Here is an 18,688-nt window from a genome sequence, read left to right as displayed (position 1 = left end):
GGCTTGGGGACCACGGAGCCCAGGGCCCCACGGAGAGCCCCCCGGAGGCCAGGCTCCCTCACCCATGCGCTGTGGGCTGGAAGGCCCGGAGCTCTGGCTGGGGTAGGTGCGGGGGAGGGTTTCCTCTGGGCTCAGGGGAGTCCGGGGGCCCCAGGGCGCTGTTCCCCACATGCACAGACACGCCCGGTGCAGTGTCCTGGGGGGCCTTGCTGCAGCTCGGGTCGGTAGCCCCAGTCCTGCCTCCTGCACCCAAAGCCTGCAGGCCACGGGGGCACCGGCACTCTGCTTCTCCTGGCCCGGCTCACGGCGCGTCCCGTCCCCAGGAGGCCAGGCTGGCGAAGCGCGAGGCCGAGCAGGCGGCCGCCCTGGCGGAGGCGGAGAGGGGGCGCTGCCGGGAGCTCTCCGAGAAGCTGCAGGGGCTCCCTGGGAGAGAGGAGAAGGGAGGCGCCCAGGCTGCGTGTGGGGATCCGGGCGCTGCGCTGGCCCACAAGGACAAGTGAGTAGCCGGGGCACTCCAGGGACGGCTCAGCTGCTTCCTGGCTGCTGGCCCCTTGCCCAGGGAGCAGCCCAGCTGGGAGGTCAGAGACCCAGCACGGCGCTTGCAGGATGGGGGGTTGGCCTCCCTCAGTCGGGCCGTGGGGGGCAGTGGTCGCAGGTCTCTGGCAGGGGGCAGCCATGTGCGGGGGTGCTGAGTGGACAGCGCGGTGAGTGTGCGCCCCAGCCCGGGGCACAGAGCCCCGAGCAGAGTCTCCTCTTCGTCCCGAGGCAACCGAGCCTCCTTCTCCCTGCAGACGGATTGAAGAGCTGAGCCGGGAGCTGAGCGCCAGAGGGCAGCTCATTGCGCTGCTGGCCGCGGACAAGCAGAACCTGCTGCAGCGGCTGGAGGGGCCCGGGGAAATGGAGGTGCAGGTAAGAGGGGAGCTGGGCAGGGGGCAGTCGGAGGCCCCCCTGCGTGTCCCTGGTCCACGTGGGGCTGGGCCAGTCCCTGGGTTCCAGTGCCAGCACTGGAGCAGCTCTAGGGTGTGTGGGGCAGGGGAGGAGCCAGGGTCTGGGGGTCTTTCTCCCAGGCCCATGCTGATGTTAGCCCTGCCGGGCGAGTGCTGAGAACCAGCTCCGGCTGAGCTGGGCCGTGTCCCTCTGGGAGCTCAGGGGAGCAGCAGCCGCCGGGTTTGCCTGCTCCGGGCGGGCCAGGCAGCGGGGTAGAATTGTTTTCTTGCCCTGGTTTGCCTGCGGGGACGTCATGCCTGGCGCTCACCCGCCTCTTTAGATCTCCAAGCACCTTAGCCAAAGTCTCATGTGCTGTGCAGAGAGCGGGCGATGGGGTCCAGGAAGTGCAGAAAGGCTGGGGGGGGGAAGTCCCCAACCTGCCCTGTTTGCCTGGGGCACCGCCCCTTCCAGTAGAGTGCAGCGCCTGCCCCTCCCCCCTTCTCAGGGACCCAGCCTTTCTGTCCTCAGCTGCGCGTCTTGCTGAAGGGCATGCAGGGAAACCAAGGCAGCAAACTGAACCTACGTGAGGATACGCTGTCTTACAGACTGCACTGTTAACCTGTGCAACTCACTGCCACAGGATCTCTCTGTGACCCAGAGCTGAGTGTGATTAAATACCGGCCACTGGAGCGGTTCCTTTCAGCCTCCAGACCTCTCTTGAAATGCGCTGGGCAAAGGATACAAGCTCTCCTGCTTCAGAACATAACGGCGAGAAACTTCCTGTGCCGAACGAGGCCATCGTGGCCTGCCCGTGGGTCTTTGTACCGTCCGCTGAGGTGGCTGGGCTGGTTACTGGCAGAGCCTCCACTAGACGGAGCCCTGGCTGGCAGTTCCTGCCTCACATTGTGACGGACAAACCCTCAGAGCTGTAACTCTGGGGCCCGGTGGTAGCGAAGGGCACATCCGTGACTCCCGTAGCTGCGCTGCGGCCAGGCCTGGTGCGCGTTCTGAGATGTCCTAGGGGGAAGGCTGGCCCGCTCCAAAAGCCCCTGTGTTCTGGAGGGGGAACCGTTGGCAGGCGTGGTCAGGCAGCAAAGGACTCACCCACCCACACACCCGCCCTGTGGGAACGGACGAGTGGAGGGGAAGACAAGGCAATGCGGCAGATCTGTGTCACCCAGGAAACCCTGGAGTGAAGTGCACGCCCCAGTCTGCCGCTTTAGATCCCCCCAGCTTGGCGTGGATCGGGTCTCACCCCCCGAAGACAGGGCCCGGCACTGCCTCTGCCGCTGGTACCCAAGTCTGACTGCTCCAGGGTAACTGAGGGCAGAATCCAGTCCTGGCAGTGGCGAGTGAGCTGGCCACGGCTGTGCCTTGCCCTGCTCTGCGCGCACGTGTGGCTGGCTGCACTGCAGGGTTGTGCAAGGCCAAGGCAAAAAGAGAACAAGGCCATGGCATGCCGGGAAGTGCAAGGCGGTGCCCGGGCCAGTGCCACTGCAGCTTGCAACAGGGGGGCACTGCAGCCCTGCAGCTAGCGGCACTGCGGCACTCGGGCAGTGCGGTACCGGGGCACTGCGGCCCTGCAGCCAGCGGCACTGCGGCACTCGGGCAGTGCGGTACCGGGGCATTGCGGCCCTGCAGCCAGCGGCACTGGGGCACTCGGGCAGTGCGGTACCGGGGCACTGCGGCCCTGCAGCCAGCGGCACTGGGGCACTCGGGCAGTGCGGTACCGGGGCATTGCGGCCCTGCAGCCAGCGGCACTGCGGCACTCGGGCAGTGCGGTACCGGGACACTGCAGCCCTGCAGCCAGCGGCACTGCGGCACTCGGGCAGTGCGGTACCGGGGCACTGCAGCCCTGCAGCCAGCGGCACTGCGGCACTCGGGCAGTGCGGTACCGGGGCACGGCAGCCCTGCAGCCAGCGGCACTGCGGCACTCGGGCAGTGCGGTACCGGGGCACGGCAGCCCTGCAGCCAGCGGCACTCGGGCAGTGCGGTACCGGGGCACTGCGGCCCTGCAGCCAGCGGCACTGCGGCACTCGGGCAGTGCGGTACCGGGGCACGGCAGCCCTGCAGCCAGCGGCACTCGGGCAGTGCGGTACCGGGGCACTGCAGCCCTGCAGCCAGCGGCACTCGGGCAGTGCGGTACCGGGGCACTGCAGCCCTGCAGCCAGCGGCACTGCGGCACTCGGGCACTGCGGTACCGGGGCACTGCGGCCCTGCAGCCAGCGGCACTGCGGCACTCGGGCACTGCGGTACCGGGGCACTGCGGCCCTGCAGCCAGCGGCACTGCGGCACTCGGGCAGTGCGGTACCGGGGCACTGCAGCCCTGCAGCCAGCGGCACTGCGGCACTCGGGCACTGCGGTACCGGGGCACTGCGGCCCTGCAGCCAGCGGCACTGCGGCACTCGGGCACTGCGGTACCGGGGCACTGCGGCCCTGCAGCCAGCGGCACTGCGGCACTCGGGCAGTGCGGTACTGGGGCACTGCAGCCCTGCAGCCAGCGGCACTGCGGCACTCGGGCAGTGCGGTACCGGGGCACTGCAGCCCTGCAGCCAGCGGCACTGCGGCACTCGGGCACTGCGGTACCGGGGCACTGCGGCCCTGCAGCCAGCGGCACTGCGGCACTCGGGCACTGCGGTACCGGGGCACTGCGGCCCTGCAGCCAGCGGCACTGCGGCACTCGGGCAGTGCGGTACCGGGGCACTGCGGCCCTGCAGCCAGCGGCACTGCGGCACTCGGGCACTGCGGTACCGGGGCACTGCGGCCCTGCAGCCAGCGGCACTGCGGCACTCGGGCACTGCGGTACCGGGGCACTGCGGCCCTGCAGCCAGCGGCACTGCGGCACTCGGGCAGTGCGGTACTGGGGCACTGCAGCCCTGCAGCCAGCGGCACTGCGGCACTCGGGCAGTGCGGTACTGGGGCACTGCGGCCCTGCAGCCAGCGGCACTGCGGCACTCGGGCAGTGCGGTACCGGGACACTGCGGCCCTGCAGCCAGCGGCACTGCGGCACTCGGGCAGTGCGGTACCGGGGCACTGCGGCCCTGCAGCCAGTGGCACTGCGGCACTCGGGCAGTGCGGTACCGGGGCACTGCAGCCCTGCAGCCAGCGGCACTGCGGCACTCGGGCAGTGCGGTACCGGGGCACTGCAGCCCTGCAGCACTCGGGCAGTGCGGCACCGGGGCACTGCAGCCAGCCCAGGCTATTGCCTGGGTCTTGGGCTGAGCCTTCCGTGACAGCTGCAGATGGGTGGAGGGGATGGCTCTGGCCGAGTGCGCATGCGCTGCCAGGCGGTGGCTGGAAACTACCACTCCCAGAATGCTCGGCCGGGCGCGCATGCGCGGCGGAGCCATCTTGCACCCAGCCGTAATCAGAGCGCCTCAGTGTCAGGCGGCGCCTCGCGGGCGGCGGGACGAGTCGTGGCGGGTCCCTGCCTCGCGCGCCTGCCCAGCCCGACGGGGGGGCTGGGGGGGGGTCCCCTAGTGCGGGGGGGCAGCCTGTGGGGCTGGGGGGGTTCCTTAGGGCGGGGGGGCAGCCTGTGGGGCTAGGGGGGCCCCTAGGGCGGAGGGGCAGCCTGTGGGGCTGGGGGGGTCCCCTAGAGCGGGGGGGCAGCCTGTGGGGCTGGGGGGGCCCTTAGGGCGGGGGGGCAGCCTGTGGGGCTAGGGGGGCCCCTAGGGCGGGGGGGCAGCCTGTGGGGCTGGGGGGGTCCCCTAGAGCGGGGGGGCAGCCTGTGGGGCTGGGGGGGCCCTTAGGGCGGGGGGGCAGCCTGTGGGGCTAGGGGGGTCCCCTAGAGCGGGGGGGCAGCCTGTGGGGCTGGGGGGGTCCCCCAGGGCGTGGGGCAGCCTGTGGAGTCAGGGGCTCCCTCGCGGTTGCATGGGTCGGGGTTCCCAGGGAACACCCCCAGGAGATTACTGAGTGAGCGTGAGGAACGTCTCCAAGGACTGCCCCAGCAGACCCAGTGTGGGTCTGGGCGCTGGAGAGGAAGATGAGGGAGATCTGCCGGATTTGTGCCCGGGAGCTCTACGGCAACCAGAGACGCTGGATTTTCCACACGGCCACCAAGCTCAACTTGCAGGTGCTGCTCTCCCACGTCCTGGGCAAGGAGCTCTGCCGAGATGGCAAACCCGAGTTTGCCTGCAGCAAGTGTGCGTTCATGCTGGACCGCATCTACCGCTTCGACACGGTCATCGCGCGCATCGAAGCCCTCTCCATCGAGCGCTTGCAGAAACTGCTGCAGGAGAAAGATCGCCTCAAGTTCTGCATTGCCAGCATGTATCGGAGGAATAATGAGGACTCTGGCCCTGAGGACAGAGTTGGTGGGGATGCCACCGTGGACATATCTGGCCTGCCTGATCTCAGATACACGGCCCTCCTTCAGGAGGACTTTGCCTATTCTGGATTGGAATGCTGGACAGAACATGAGGAGCAGTCCCCCGAACCGCCCAGCTGGCACGCTTCGGAGGGTGCGGGGAGCCGCCCACGGCGGTGCCACGGCTGTGCTGTGCTGCGTGTTGCAGATGCCGACTATGAAGCAATTTGCAAAGTCCCACGAAAGGTGGCCAGGAGTATCTCCTGTGGGCCCTCCACCAGGTGGTCAGCTAGCATATGCAATGAGGACTCCTCCGTCTGTGAACCTGGAGCTGCTGACTTGGCTAGTGCCCAGGTGCCTGTGGAAGAAGAAAGCATGGAGGAGGGGACTCCTGGGTCCTCAGTTGAGTCCTTGGACACGACAGTGGAGGTCAGCCCTCCGCGACAGAAGGATGAGGAAGCCGACCAAGGCGTGAAAGGGGGTGGGAAGTGGGATGTTTGCTCAGATGGCGGCACCACTCCAAACTCCTCCTTGAGTGGGAATAGGCTGGAGCTAGCCCTCCGCCTGATCAAAGCTTTTGACTACAAGCCTGTTCAGAGTCCCAGAGGGAGCAGATTACCTATTCTGGTCAAGTCCATCCTGCCATGCTCCACGCCTAGCCATCACCTGCGGGACGGGAGTGCTCTTCCTGGCTCCGTGAATGTTGGGTCTGGCTTCCTCAGTGCAGCCCCAAAGCCCTTCCCCTTGGAGCTGTCTGACCTGCAGGAGCTGTGGGACGATCTCTGTGAAGATTATTTGCCACTTCGGGTACAGGTTGAGGTCAGTGTGCAACAGTAACAACATACTGGCTCTGAGACCACTGTGGCTTCAGAATATGGGTAGCTTCTGTGTAGAAATAGGTAGCTGTGTCCTCCTTGCAGTCCATTCCTTTCCCATCACCAGGTATCGTCCTCATACTCTGAAAAAGCGAACCCTCTGCAGTTTTGTGCCCCTGTTTCTCTCTCTCCTCCTCCGTCTCTGGGCTCTATACTAGCGTGGGTCTGAGATTTGGTTTGCCTCTTTTCCTACCAAGCAAATACCATTTCTTTATTTTCTCTTGCTGTTGTCTAAGTTGATTTAAATTGAAGAGTTCTACTAAACAGGATCTTCTAAGCTGCCAGCGACCTCTTCTACTATAAGTGCTGTTTGGGCCTTTGTAACTGCTCTGTTCTGCTGTATCAGGGTTTTCCCTCCTCAGAGAGAGTCCTAATCTTCACTCGGGATCAGTCATCAACTGTACGCAGCCCACAGAGGTACCCTGGTATGTTACCTACAGAGATCACAGCTGGAAGATTCTCTGCATCTTGGGGCCTTCAAAGTATTTGAAGGCTTCAATATCTGAGACATAGGTGAGAGGATTATTCTAGGAGGGGTGGGTGAGATTCTGTGGCCTGCACTGTGCAGGGGGTCAGACTAGATGATCAGAATGGTTCCTTCTGACCTTAAAGTCTATGAGATGATGATGGTCCTGTGAGTTGTGGCTTTCAGGGGAATTCCAGGAGTCTTGCCCACTGTGTAGATTTCAGTTCACATATAGCTGTGGATTTTCTCTGCTTTGCCAGGCTTCAAAATCCTGGTTAGTATGTGGCCAGAAGATGACACCTGTGATTACTTTACCTCTTTTGTTAATGAGCAGAAAGCCTCAGTCAACCTCAATTCAGGACTATCCATGTCAGTCTAATTGCATTCGCATTAGCAGTCTTAGTGCTGTCTAATGTGCCAGCTAGCCTCCGGGACTGGAAAGATGCTTGTTTGTTCCTATGGCAACAGTAGCCATTGGATATGTTTCTTATTCCATGAGTACTGCTGAATCTCTTTGTCATCTGGCATTTTCCAGGGGTGTGTACTCTTTCTGGATCTGCTCTGACACGGCTTCATTGATAGGCTAGAAATTATGCTCTGGAGCAATATAAACTGGAAAAAAAGCAACACATTCAGAGCTGAGCCTGCCAATCCACTTGCAGCTTGTTTTTGAAGATTTGCTGGCACCGAGTGATGGTGGGGGGGGGGGGGGGGGGAGCAATGAAAAACTTTCTACTGCTCTGGTCTAGTTTCTGCTCATTTTTCGTTATTGGGGACATTTGTATAGGATCTTTTTCTTTGATGCACATCTTCTAGAGTGGAGCCAACATTAATTTTTAGGCGGATTTAAACCTTTTGATTTTTCTCTCGGGTCTTACCATCTTCTCCAAGTTCCTTAAGGCTTTTTCTAAACTCCGGTCTGTCACATGTCTGCTTCTGCAGTGAATTGAGTTCAGTTTGCAGCCTCCCATTTCTTACCATGGCAACAAAATGTTATCACCGGCACATAGTGATTTCACTGCTGGGTCTGGCAGAAGGGGGAAGCTGTTACTCGCACTCTAAGTCACTTTAATGCTAAAAATGGAAAGCCAGACAGTTGCCAGCAAAGTAAATTGTTTTGTTTACAAATGGTTTTCCCCTTTTTGCCCCAGTATGAAAACAGCTCTTCAGCTGCCAGATACCGTGCATTGTAGCATGGAAATCTGCTGGCCAAGGGTGCTGTGTTGCCGTAAGAGGCTGATTTGCTTCTTGGCTTTAGTTTTTGCCTGGAACCTCAGTTTTTTTAGGTTTGTTCATGACAGTTATGATGCTTCGGAGCATGATGCTCTGAGAGAGAAGACTCCTTAGGCCTGGTTGGTTACTGCCATTTTCTGGAAAACATGAAAACTGTGCAGGTCCAGAGATGACGCCCACGACAGCAGTAGGAATATTAGCACCAGTGACTTCTCCAGTGTTCTGTGTGAACCTGCTCTCCGCAAGATTAGACGACATGGTGGTTATGAAAGGCAGGTGGCCAGTCCACACTTCTGCTGCAGCTGCACTTGGGGTGGGTGGGGGGAGGACTTAAAGTACCAATGTAGAAAAAATTCTGGGAAGCAAACATCCTATTTTTGCTGCTATTGTTGAGGAGGAAAGCGAGTTTATGCTTTTCCTCGTGCCTTGCCAGCTCCCTAACTCTAAAGAGCTACAGTCTGCCTCCTGTAAGGTATGCTTGCAGCTGCCTCTGTCTCTGCTCAAGGCCCTGTGGTCAGGTCAGCTAGAACAGTGCCCAGATAGCATAATGCAAAGAGCTTTATTAAAACCTTTCCAGCTGTCCATGGCACTTGTTCAGAAGTGATTGCTCTCAGCCAAGCAAAGGCCCTTGTCCCTGCTGAGAACTACACCTGGACCAAGTTCCAAAGCTCAGCGCAAACGATCGGTGTTAAACCTTTTACGTTTCTTATGTGGGACAGGATGTTACGCTCTTAAAAACTACGAATGCAGAGGGACTGAAGAACCAGCGCTTATTGGTTTTTCTAACCACTAACTGTGCCTGTGATGCAGCAGCTAGCTGGTATCATCTGGTTGAGATGGGGGTGGTCGATGATTTGGGCCACCTTTGGTCCTTGTTGCTCAGATGCACAGAGCTCCTTGCATTGCTTCCTAGCAGCCTGGCTCTTGCTAACAGCCTCCTCATAGAAGATGGGTCATCTCTGGCTGTCAGAGTTGCCTTAAGAATCCTTCCCCCCTTTCTCTGCTCTTCAGCCCACAGCTCTTGCTGTTCCATCCTTCAGAGGTCGAGCACGCTCATCAGTGGTTCTTGGCTTCTCTCTGCACTTCCCCGGGGAGCCAGGACAGAATGCAGTGCTGCCTCTGCAGCGCTTGCTCTGTGGTTGATTTGCATTGCGTGTATCCGGGTCAGTGCCCCACCCTGCTGCTGGCATACAAGCACACAGGGCCCAGCCTCCCAGCGCTGAGAGGCTGGGCTGAAATTGAACACACTTCAGGAGTTGGGGCGGGAAGGCATACCGCCTCCAGGCAAAGTGCTGGCTGTAGGCTTGTTGGTTCCGTTTCTGTTCCCTGTTAGCTTATTTTAGAGGAATGGAGGGAGAGCAAATGAGAGGAGGGGGTGAGACAGGAGCAGAGAAGTGGCGGAGGAGGATGAAAGGAAGGTCGTTGAGGGGTGGGGGAGTAGGCATCAAGGAAGAGGAGGAGTATTGGATGGGGCTGGGGGTGAGATGGGGGGGGAAAGCAGGAGGAGGCTGGCCACTGGCTCTTGTTTACTCTCTGCTGATTGGTTTTTGGTTCCAAAGGATGAAGAGCAGTGGGCTGCCCCAGGCATTCAGGGCTATTACTGGGGCGTGCCTGCCGCATTGAGGGACCCATTTCCTATGGTCATGGGAGACAGGCCGAGTCAAAGCGAGCTGCCGTTGTCTCCTTGCTCTGGCTCCGGTAGCGAAGTTGGGCAGTGGCTGTGTTTCCTGGATAACCGTTGTCGAGTATTGCTGCTGATCCGCTGGGTATGAAGCCAGCCCTAAAGAGCTTCGGGGCTAGTTAGACACTTCTCAGGCCACCCCTCTCCTCTCTCTCCTCTCTCCAGAATCTGCTTGAAGACCATGAGCAGCCGACTCAGAGTGACCCTGTGGCGAGTGGGCGAGTGTCTGAGCTGCAGGGCAGCATCCAGCAGTACGAGGCCACCACCAAGGTATCTGTTCACTAGCAGTGTGCTCAGCTCCTGGCGGAGGCTCGGTCACGTTAATTAGCAGTGATTGTGCAGTGTCGCTGCAGGTGCCTGGAAGCTGCCCAGACTGCTGTTGGCCTTCAGCCAGGTTAGGAAGAGCTTCCCTACCCGTAGCTATGCTGGGCCGCCTCCTTCCTCTGCCCGCGCTAAAGCCGTGTTGGGCAGGTCTTCCTCTACGTCGGGGGCTCTGTAAGGTCACTGGTGGAGCTGGGCCATGCAGGCTCTTTCCTCCCACTGCCTGCCCTCCCCCTCCGGCTTCTTGGCTTCTCCTAATCCTAGGAGATGATGGGTTGGGAGAGAGCTCAGGGGTAGGGATGTGAAATCCCGCTTAGCTGGTAAACAAGCTACGTGTAAGGTTTAAGTGGCTAACCAGTTAAAGAGGGAGTGGGCCGGCTGGAGCGCGCTCTCCCTGCTGCAGGCGCGGGGGTTCTCCAGCTGGGCTGGAGTGTCCCTGCCCTCTGCAGGCCCTGTGGGGCTGGAACAGTCAGCAGGGCTCTTCTGGGGGAAGCAGAGTGTGGGGATGCCTGGGGTTGAGGCCAGGGTTCCAGCCCCTCGACTTGCTGGATCACTGCGGGTGCTGCCTTGGCCCCGATGTGGGAAGGGAAGGCCTTGCATTGACCTGTAGCTACGCTCAGGAGCCGCAGCGCCAGACTTCGGAGGGCGTCAGTGGGCCTGGTCTGGGGAAGTGCAGAGGAACCTCCAGGCTCAGAGATTCTCCGGGGCAGGTGGCTGAAGTACTGGGCTGGTAAGCTAACCGCGCTGCTCTCTGTGCTCAGTTGCTGCAGGAGAAGCTGGATGAGCTGAATTTTGAATTAAACTCTGTCCAGAAAGCATCGCAGAGACAAGAGCGTACGATCCAGAGCCTGAGCGAGGCCCTGCGGAGCAGAGAGCGTGAGGTCGGTAGCGCTGCGGGGGAGGGCTGTGCCCGGGGATAGAAATGCGGGGCAGGGAAGCATGCTATTCAAGGCGGCAGAATCCCTCGGCCTTCCACCAGCCCTGTGGGCTTTGCTGCTTTCTGCCGTGCCGGGCTTCTGGCAGGGGGCTTGCTGACGGTTGGGTGTCCTTGCAGACAGAGGAGCTGTACCAGGTGATTGACAGGCAGAATGAGGCCATGGCCAAACTACAGGACACGTTACAGAGAAGCCAGCTGGGGCACTTGCAGGTACGTCCCTTTGGGCCCCTCCGTCCTGTGGGAGCGAGGGACCTTTGCCTTGAAAAGAAAACGGGAGAGCCTGGGGTTCCTGCACCCTTCTGAACAGCTCTAGCGAGCTCAGGCTTAGACACTCTCCCATTGCTGCCATTCTCTCATCAGGCCTCGGAGGGTCCACCCCCTTCCCAGCAGCAGCTGGCACTGCTAGATCTGCAGAACACGCTCTTCTGCACCCAGCTGGAGGTGCAGAAGCTGCAGAGGGCTCAGCGGCAGAAGGAACACCAACTGGCTGAAGCCAGGAGAGCTACCCAGCTCCTGGAGGCTGATGTGCAGGAGGAACAGCAGCTGAAAGAGGTGTCCTGGAAACACAACCAGGTACGGCCTGAGGCCACGTGTATATGACAGTGAAAGGTGTGTTTTGCAACGGCTTTCCTCGGTCAGGCTTCTGTTAGCTGAGTATGCCGTGCCGTCTCTGTTTCATGGGTAGTACCTTCCCACGGCCAGCGCAGAGACGGACCACAGGGCATCAGTGTCGTGGTGTCCCTCCCTGGTGTGTTCGAACTGCTGCAGGTGTCCTGTTGCCTTTTGTAACGCCCTGGTGCTGTGTCCGCAGTGCATTAGCAGGGGCAGCCTCGAAACCTTCCCCTCTGGCGAGAATAGGGGCTTTTACAAAGGGTTCCAACATGCACACACAGGACAAAGTGGATCGGTTTTCAAGTTGTGTGGAAACTCAGCTGATTGTCACTGTGTGGAAGTGCAGCTCCCTAATTCCAGCTGCTCATCAGTTTCACTGCCAAGCTTTTGTGATGGACCCGCTCTGATAGTGACTTTCTGGAGTAGCGCTGCTCTTGAGCTGGACTCCACATAGTGCATCGGACTCAGGAAAGAGGCATGTGGCTGGTGTTCAGTGAGAAGTGGGCGCTCTGAGATGGGCCGATTTTGAGTGTAAACATCCCTGTAATTGTCATTGCAATTCCAAAGGTGTAGTACAGGTTGAAACTCTTAACCGAACCACAGTTGTTCCAGGACCAGAGTCCCAGTGGAGGGCTAGCGCCTGGGAGCCTGCAGGCTGGCTGGGGAGCGGTAGCCCCACACGCGGCAGCAGGAGCTCAGTGCGCAGAGGGCAGCAGGGGCTGACAGGGCAGCGGGACTACCAAGAGGGCAGAGCCAGCTGGGAGAGCAGTGGTCAAGCCAGGGCTGGAGGGGGCTAGCGGCAGGGGGTCCAGAAATGACCACCTCTGATCCAGCAAAATCCCTCATCCGGGACAAGGTCAGGGTCAGGTCCCAAGGGTGCCGGACCAGGGATGTCCAACCTGTACTGCGTTTGAACGTTTGCTCTGGTGGCGGTGCATGTTGGGGGGTAACCACATGTGTCTGTGTAGGGCTGTATTCAGCCCCGAAACGATGGCGGGATGGAATAGGGACGTCCCACCTGAGACTGACTCAGCCACCTGTCCACACCAGCCTCGCCGGAGCTCTGTCCATGAGCAGTGGAGCCCTTTCTCCATCCGTCTGCGTGCTGCATGTGCGCTGAGCCTGGCTCCCGTAAGCCGAGCACATGGGCGTGTGCTCTGTGTGCTTGCCAAGGGTTAGCCCACCAACCAGGTCTGGCTCTGGTTTCTGATCGGAATGTCAGCCCGGCCTGCCCGTAACGTGAGCGTCCGGCGGACAGCAGCAGCTTGCAAGGGCGTGTCTGTGTCTGGTGTGCGGGGCTGATGGCCTCCTGTTAGCCTTTTGCCTTCTCAGGGGCAGCGAGGGCCGTCGGGCAAAGAAGTGAGACGTGTTTCCTTGCAGGAGCTGCGCAAGTCTGTGCAGCAGGCACAAGCAGAGCTGCAGGGCCAGGCTCAGCAGCTGCAGGCTCTGGAGGGGGAGAGGTGCCGTGAGATCCGGGCCCAGGAGCAGCGCGTTCAGCATTTGAGCCAGAGGCTGGCTCACAAGGAGCAGCTTCTGCAGGTGAGGAGACACACGATGCCTCTCACCTTGGTATTTGGGTGCCAGCAACCACATGGCCTGCCCGCTGAGAGACTGGAGTCCAAGAGCGAGCCGCAGGCTGCAGCCCCTGGCAGCGATGCCACTACGGCTCAGGCCGAGGCAGCGCCTGGTGAGCCGAGCACAGAGGCTTTCTGGCCTCTGTGCTGCCTGCTGGCTCCGTGAGGCAGGTGCCTGTGCTGACGTGTGCTTCTGGGGCCCTGCAGGAATCCAGGGAACTGCTGCAGCACTGGCAGAGCGCAGAGAAGAGCCCCGCGGGGACCGGTGCGATGCTGGAGAAGCTGCAGCAGCGCATCAGAGACCGAGATGCTGCTCTGGAGGTAAGCGCGGGACATTCCGGCACCGCCTCCCCGTCCTTTCCCCAGGCTCCTTTGAGGTTGGGTCAGCACAGCATCCCTTGTGCTTTGCGCTCCCTTTCCCTTCCCGCCATCCCCGTGGGGGGAGCGGCGGTGCCCCCCAGTGCGCGGGAGGCTGCGTGGCGAGAGGACAGGGTGCTGTCCCTGCGTGAGGTGACCCCTCCGTCACCTCTTCTCTCCCTGGAGCGAGGAATCGATGAGCGGTTCTGTGCCCTGGAGGAGAAGGAGCGAGAGCTGCAGAAGCTGCATCTCTGCGTGAGAGAGCGGGAGCACGACCTGCAGAGGCTGCGCGACGTCCTGTCCAGCAATGAGGCCACCATGCAGGTACGGGCGAGCCTCCCCTGGGCGGTGCACCTGTGGCGAGGGGAGCGCCCGGCTCGCCGTGGGGCAGCAGCGCTGGGCCCAGCCCCACAGGAGTGCCTCAGCTGCCTCCGCAGCCCCCCAGCCAGAGGGCCCACGGCGATCGCCTGGCCTGAGCTCCCGGGCAGCTTTAGACAAGCTCTCGATTGGAAGGGGTCAGGGAAGGCAAATCCACCAGAGCCCTGGGCAGCCGTGCCAGCGGTTAACTGCTAAAGCTCTGCCCCTGTTCCCGTCGGCTGATGGCCTCCTGCCTGGCGGGGAAGGGGTAACTCCATGTGGCCGCTGTGGTGACGCTTTCCTTAAGCGATGGTACTTGAACCCTGGGGACTCTGCAGAACCGCGTGGGGCCTGAGCATGTCCCTGGCTTCCTGTGGCCCTAGAGCATGGAGAGCCTGCTGAAAGCCAAGGCGCTGGAGCTGGAGCAGGCCTCAGCAGCCTGCCAGACCCTCCAGTGGCTGAAAGAGGAGGTGGAGGCGAAGTCCAGCTGCTGGCAGAAGGAGCAGGAGGGGATAATGCAGCAGCTGCAGACCTCGCTGCACGACAGGAACAAGGACGTGGAGGTAAGGCCTGGGCTGGGATCCCCGGGAGCTACTGCCAGGCTTCTGGGCCCCCGTGCCATCCTGCTCCCCTGGGGGCCTCCGACCCATCGCCCTGCAACTCAGCCCTGCTCCCCGGCGTGCCCAGGCTGGGGCACAGCAGAGGCGCTACAGATCGCTCGAGCGGCTGAGCCCTGACTTGGGACGTGCTGCCAGCCGCGGGGAGGCCCAGACTCTCCATGCACCGTGGAAGCACAGAGGCGCCTCGGCCCCTTCCGGAAGCGCTGCAGGACAAGGAGTGAGCCAGGAACGCTGCTCCCCGTGGCAGCGCTGCGTGCGCAGAAGTGTGTGATCAGACGGGTGCTCCCAGGCTGCACCCAAAGGCCAGGGGAGTGGAACATCACAGCCCCGGTCTCCCTCCTTTCCCCCAGGAGCTCACAGCGACCTTGCTCCGCAAGCTGGGCCCCGGGCAGCGGGAGGTTGTGGAGGAGCTGTGCGTGCGCCTGCAGCGGAAGGAGAGGCTGCTGCAGGATCTCCTGAGTGACAGGAGCAGGCAGGCCGGGGAGCATGAGGCTGAACTTGGGGAGCTGTTCCGAGCCATGAGCGCCCAGGAGCAGCGAAGCCGGGTGAGTTGTGGCTGGGCTGGCTTTGTGGAGGCCGGTCTCCAGTGGCTATTGCCATGGGAAGAGCTGCAGGAAGGGTCTCGGCGGGAACACTTGTTAATGCCCAGTCAGTTACAATAGCAGCTCGCCCTGGTGGGCCTGTTGGCCTGTCCGCCTGCCCTGTGGAACCTGGGGGCACTTGCCTGCGTGTTATGGGACCGGGGAGAGGAAGGTGTGCGGCTCTCGGCTGTGCGTGCTCGCTGTGTATTGTCACCATGGGAGGGGGAACCCTGGAGCCCTTCCCCAGCGCAGTGACACCAGGCAGGCAGAGGGAAGTCTGAGCCGGGTGGAGCTGTCTCCCTGCATGGTCAGGAGGGTGGTGGTAGCTGTGTCGTGGTATGGAACAGTCGGACTAGTGCCGAGGACTGTTGCCACAGTCATCTTACCTTCAGCCTGGCCTGTGTTTTGTGTGTTGAAATCCACCCGTTGGGCATTGCATTTCCCATTGGCACAGGGCTGAAAAGCCAAGCTCGCAGCATTCGCCTCCAGGCCCCATCCCCTGTGCTCATCCCCTCTCGTCCCGGCCCTCTGCCCCAGGGCTGTGCGCTGCGGCCGCGTGTCCCCATCCCGGTCGGGTCGGGTGCGCTGCGGAAGGGGCCGAGGTAGCAGAGGGCTGGGTGGCAGTGCTGGCATTGGCTGGCGTGTGTACCGTCGCAGAGGCCCTGCTGTGTGTTGGAAGGAGACCGAGTCTCCTCTCGCAGCGAGTGAGCGGTACAGTTGTCCTTTCCCGGCCAGGCCCTGTGCCAGTAGCCAGTGGCCACCTGGCTCTTTACCGCTGCTTCTGTCCTCTCCCCGGCTTTCCCGCTGCACAGGTGGCTGCTGGGAAGCTGGTGCAGGCTCTGGCAGAGAAGAGCGACGAGGTACAATTCCTGCGCCGGCAGCTGGCAGGGAAGAGCCCCGCGGCTGAGGACAAGCAGCCCTTCCAAGTAGGAGCCGTGCACCGGCTTGTGCTGCCTCCGGCCTGGGGAGAGGCGTGTTTGCGAGCAGCAGGCGGGGAGCGGTGTGGGACGAGAGCAGGCCTGCTGCGGGGGGGAGTGACGGAGCGCTGGGCGTGCCGCGGGGAGGCCCGTGGCTGCTCCTTTACCGCTGTAGTGCCGCGGGGCCCTGTTGTGCTCGCGCAAAGACCCTCCCTGCTAGGGATCAGAACGTGCTCGTCTGAACCCGACAGCCTTGTCTCGCTCCTGGAGCAGCCGAGAGCAGGCCCTGCTTGTGTGGGGGCCCCGGAAAGGACGCTGGGGGGGCGGCGCACCAGCAAGAGTGACCCCTCCCAGGGCTGGCCCTGCCCGCGCGATGAGCCCTGCTCCAGGGGACCCAAGCACCAATCTGAATTCTTAGCAGCGCCAGCCGCGTGCTCTCACGTTTCATCCTCCGCGTGAAGGGGCAGCGCAAGTGCCAGGCCACGCCCCTGCTTCCCGCTCCGGCTCCTCTTCGGGGTCCCTCTCCTGGCGAGCCACGTGTGTGTCACTCGGCCCATCTGGGCTTGTCTCCCTCAGACGAGCAGCCCTGTAACCGCCCCACCGGCAGCGGGCCTGCGCTGGGCTGAGCCCTGGAGGTGGGCAGGCGGTCGGGGCTGTGCAGGGTGGTTTCCAAGGGAAGACCAAAGATGGCTGTGTGTTCTCAGGAACGACTGCCCGGAGGTGGTGGGGACGCCACCGCTACCAGGATCCCCATGGGAGAGGACAGCAAGGACAGGGCGGAGAAAGGTCGGTGCGCTTGCGCTTCTCTCCAGTGTGAGGAGCCCCGGCTTTTGCCTGGGGAGAACGGTCTGTGACAAACGGAGCCCTGCCGACCGGAGTCCTTCCCCCGTGGCTGAGGCTGGGGAGAGGGGCATGGGAAGGCTGCCTGTGCTGGGGGATTGCTGGCTGGCCCGGGAGGAGGAGGCGCTGTGGGCCGGGGTGCCGGTGTTCGCTGGTCACGGGGCCGTGGCGGGGGAGCGTGGTTAAGGGGGTGAAGCTGAGGGGTGACATTTGGGAAGGGGGGTGTGAGGAAAGGGCCTGACAAACCCACTGCAGTGATAGGGCTCAGGCGCCATCGGCTCGAGCAGGTTCGCGCTTTCATTCGGCAAGAGCCTGGCTCCGAGGCCCGCGAAGGCGAAGGAACCTGCCCTGCCTCACTGCGGTTCTTGGCTCCGTCCCTCTCCAGGCCTGGGGGACGTGGCTGCCGAGCTGGAGAAGGAGCTGGCTAGCGCCCGCGAGGACCTGGCGCTAATGGCAAGAAAGGAGAGGGAAAGCAGGGTGAGTCTGGGGAGAGACCCAGAGGCTTGTTTCACTCCAGACCAAATCCAGCCAGACCTGCCTGCGCCCGGCCCGGCCCGGCCGTGATTCCACTTCCGGCAGTTACGGTTGGCCCCCCTGTGGCCGCCTGTGCTCTTGGCTGTCTGTGCCCGAGCCGTTGGCCTCGCGCAGGCATCGTGCGGGGGCTGGGGCTGGGGCTGGGGCCGGTGCGGAGGGCTTGTGGCCCGTCTGTGTGGGGCCTGGCACTGACCTCGTGTGTCTGTGCGGCAGGTGGAGGTCTCTGCCCTTCGCTCTGCGGTGAGCGCGCAGGAGAAGGAGCTGCAGGTGCAGGCCTCGGACATCGAGTCCCTGACCCGGAGCGTCCAGAGCAAAGAGGACCTCATCAAGGTGGGCTCACGGCAGTCCCCCCGACGTACTCTGCCCAGGGAGGCCAGTGCAGGCCCCTCCCCCAGCCAGCGCGCGGCGGTCAGAGCCAGGAAGCCGAGTTTCCATGGTGCCCAGCAGTGGGGTGGGTGCCTGCGGAGCCCCAGAGCTGTAGTCGTGGTCTCACGCATGGCTCTTGTGTCCCCTTGGGGCTGGCTCCCAGGCCTCGTGCCGTGGCACCGTGAAACACGAGGAGCTGGCAACCCAGGGCTCCGTCTGGCATCTGCCCGGAGGCTCCTTTCGGGGGCGGGGGCGGCGCTCCCCTCGCTACAGGCCTGGGCGCTGGCGTCTCCCAGGATCTTTGGGATTCCAGCCCCGCTCCAGGGTGTGGCGTTCAGGGGTCTCCGGCTGCTGAGCTCCAGCCAGCCCTGCCCTCCTTGTCATCTCAGGACCTGCAGATGCAGCTGGTTGACCCCGAAGAAGTCCCTGCCATGGAGCGGCTCACCCAGGAAGTGCTGGTGCTGCGGGAGAAAGTAGCCACGGCAGAGGCCCAGGGGCAGGAGGCTGTGGGGAGCAGAAGGCAGCAGGTAGCGCCCGCCGGGGGATCTTGCACGGGGCGCAGGCTCAGGCCTGGCTCCAGTGCCTGCTCTTCCAGCCCTCGTGCCAGGGCAGCACTGCAGTGCTGCTGCCGGGAGGGAGCTGGGGGATGTGCAGGTGCGAGGATGGCGCACAGAGGTGGTTTGGCCCCTCGGGGCTGGACTCTGCCCCTCGGGCGTTTCTAGCTGGGGGTGGCCTGGCACCGCTTGCTTTGTGCCTTGCTCTCCCCAGCTGATGCTGATGCTGGAGGGGCTGGTGGCGGAGCGGAGCCGTCTGAACGAAGCTCTGCAAGCAGAGAGGCAGCTGTACAGCAGTCTGGTGAAGTCCCACGCGCCCCCGGACAGGTAGGGCTCTGGGGGGCTGTGCTGCCGCCGGAGGAGCTGCACTCGCCCGCGACTTGCTTGGCGGGCAGGGCGTGTCCGGAGCCCCTGTGCCGCGGCAGGGCCGGGGCGGGGGGCAGTTTAAAGGCAGCATCCCTTCTCGTGACAGGTCACGTGAGGCCGGCAGGGCAGCAGGGGTTAATCTCAGCCCAGAGCTGACGCTCCTGAGTCTCTCCCCGGCTTTCTCCCTGCCCCTCGGCCTCCTGACATCTCCCGGGCTGCACATCCCGGGCTTGACCTTGCTCCTGAGACTGGGTGGGTGGGTGT

The 18,688-nt window shown here is 62.5% G+C and overlaps 1 protein-coding gene across 1 annotated transcript in view; it reads left to right on the top strand.

Moving 5' to 3' along the window:
* PDE4DIP (phosphodiesterase 4D interacting protein) overlaps positions 1–18,688 on the top strand; it is a 74,822-nt gene that overhangs the window by 9,210 nt on the left and 46,924 nt on the right. The window contains 17 exon segments of the mRNA XM_075916326.1: positions 324–496; positions 792–909; positions 9,654–9,758; positions 10,571–10,690; positions 10,864–10,956; positions 11,107–11,319; positions 12,739–12,897; positions 13,140–13,253; positions 13,476–13,613; positions 14,030–14,209; positions 14,617–14,811; positions 15,660–15,773; positions 16,469–16,550; positions 16,990–17,081; positions 17,352–17,468; positions 17,894–18,031; positions 18,273–18,385. Of these exon segments, the coding sequence (XP_075772441.1) occupies positions 324–496; positions 792–909; positions 9,654–9,758; positions 10,571–10,690; positions 10,864–10,956; positions 11,107–11,319; positions 12,739–12,897; positions 13,140–13,253; positions 13,476–13,613; positions 14,030–14,209; positions 14,617–14,811; positions 15,660–15,773; positions 16,469–16,550; positions 16,990–17,081; positions 17,352–17,468; positions 17,894–18,031; positions 18,273–18,385 (2,264 nt within the window).

This window comes from Pelodiscus sinensis, unplaced genomic scaffold (assembly GCF_049634645.1).
Source record: "Pelodiscus sinensis isolate JC-2024 unplaced genomic scaffold, ASM4963464v1 ctg121, whole genome shotgun sequence".
Lineage (NCBI taxonomy): Eukaryota > Metazoa > Chordata > Testudines > Trionychidae > Pelodiscus > Pelodiscus sinensis.
Note: the sequence above shows the minus strand (reverse complement) of the source record. Positions and strands in the feature narration are given on the sequence as shown.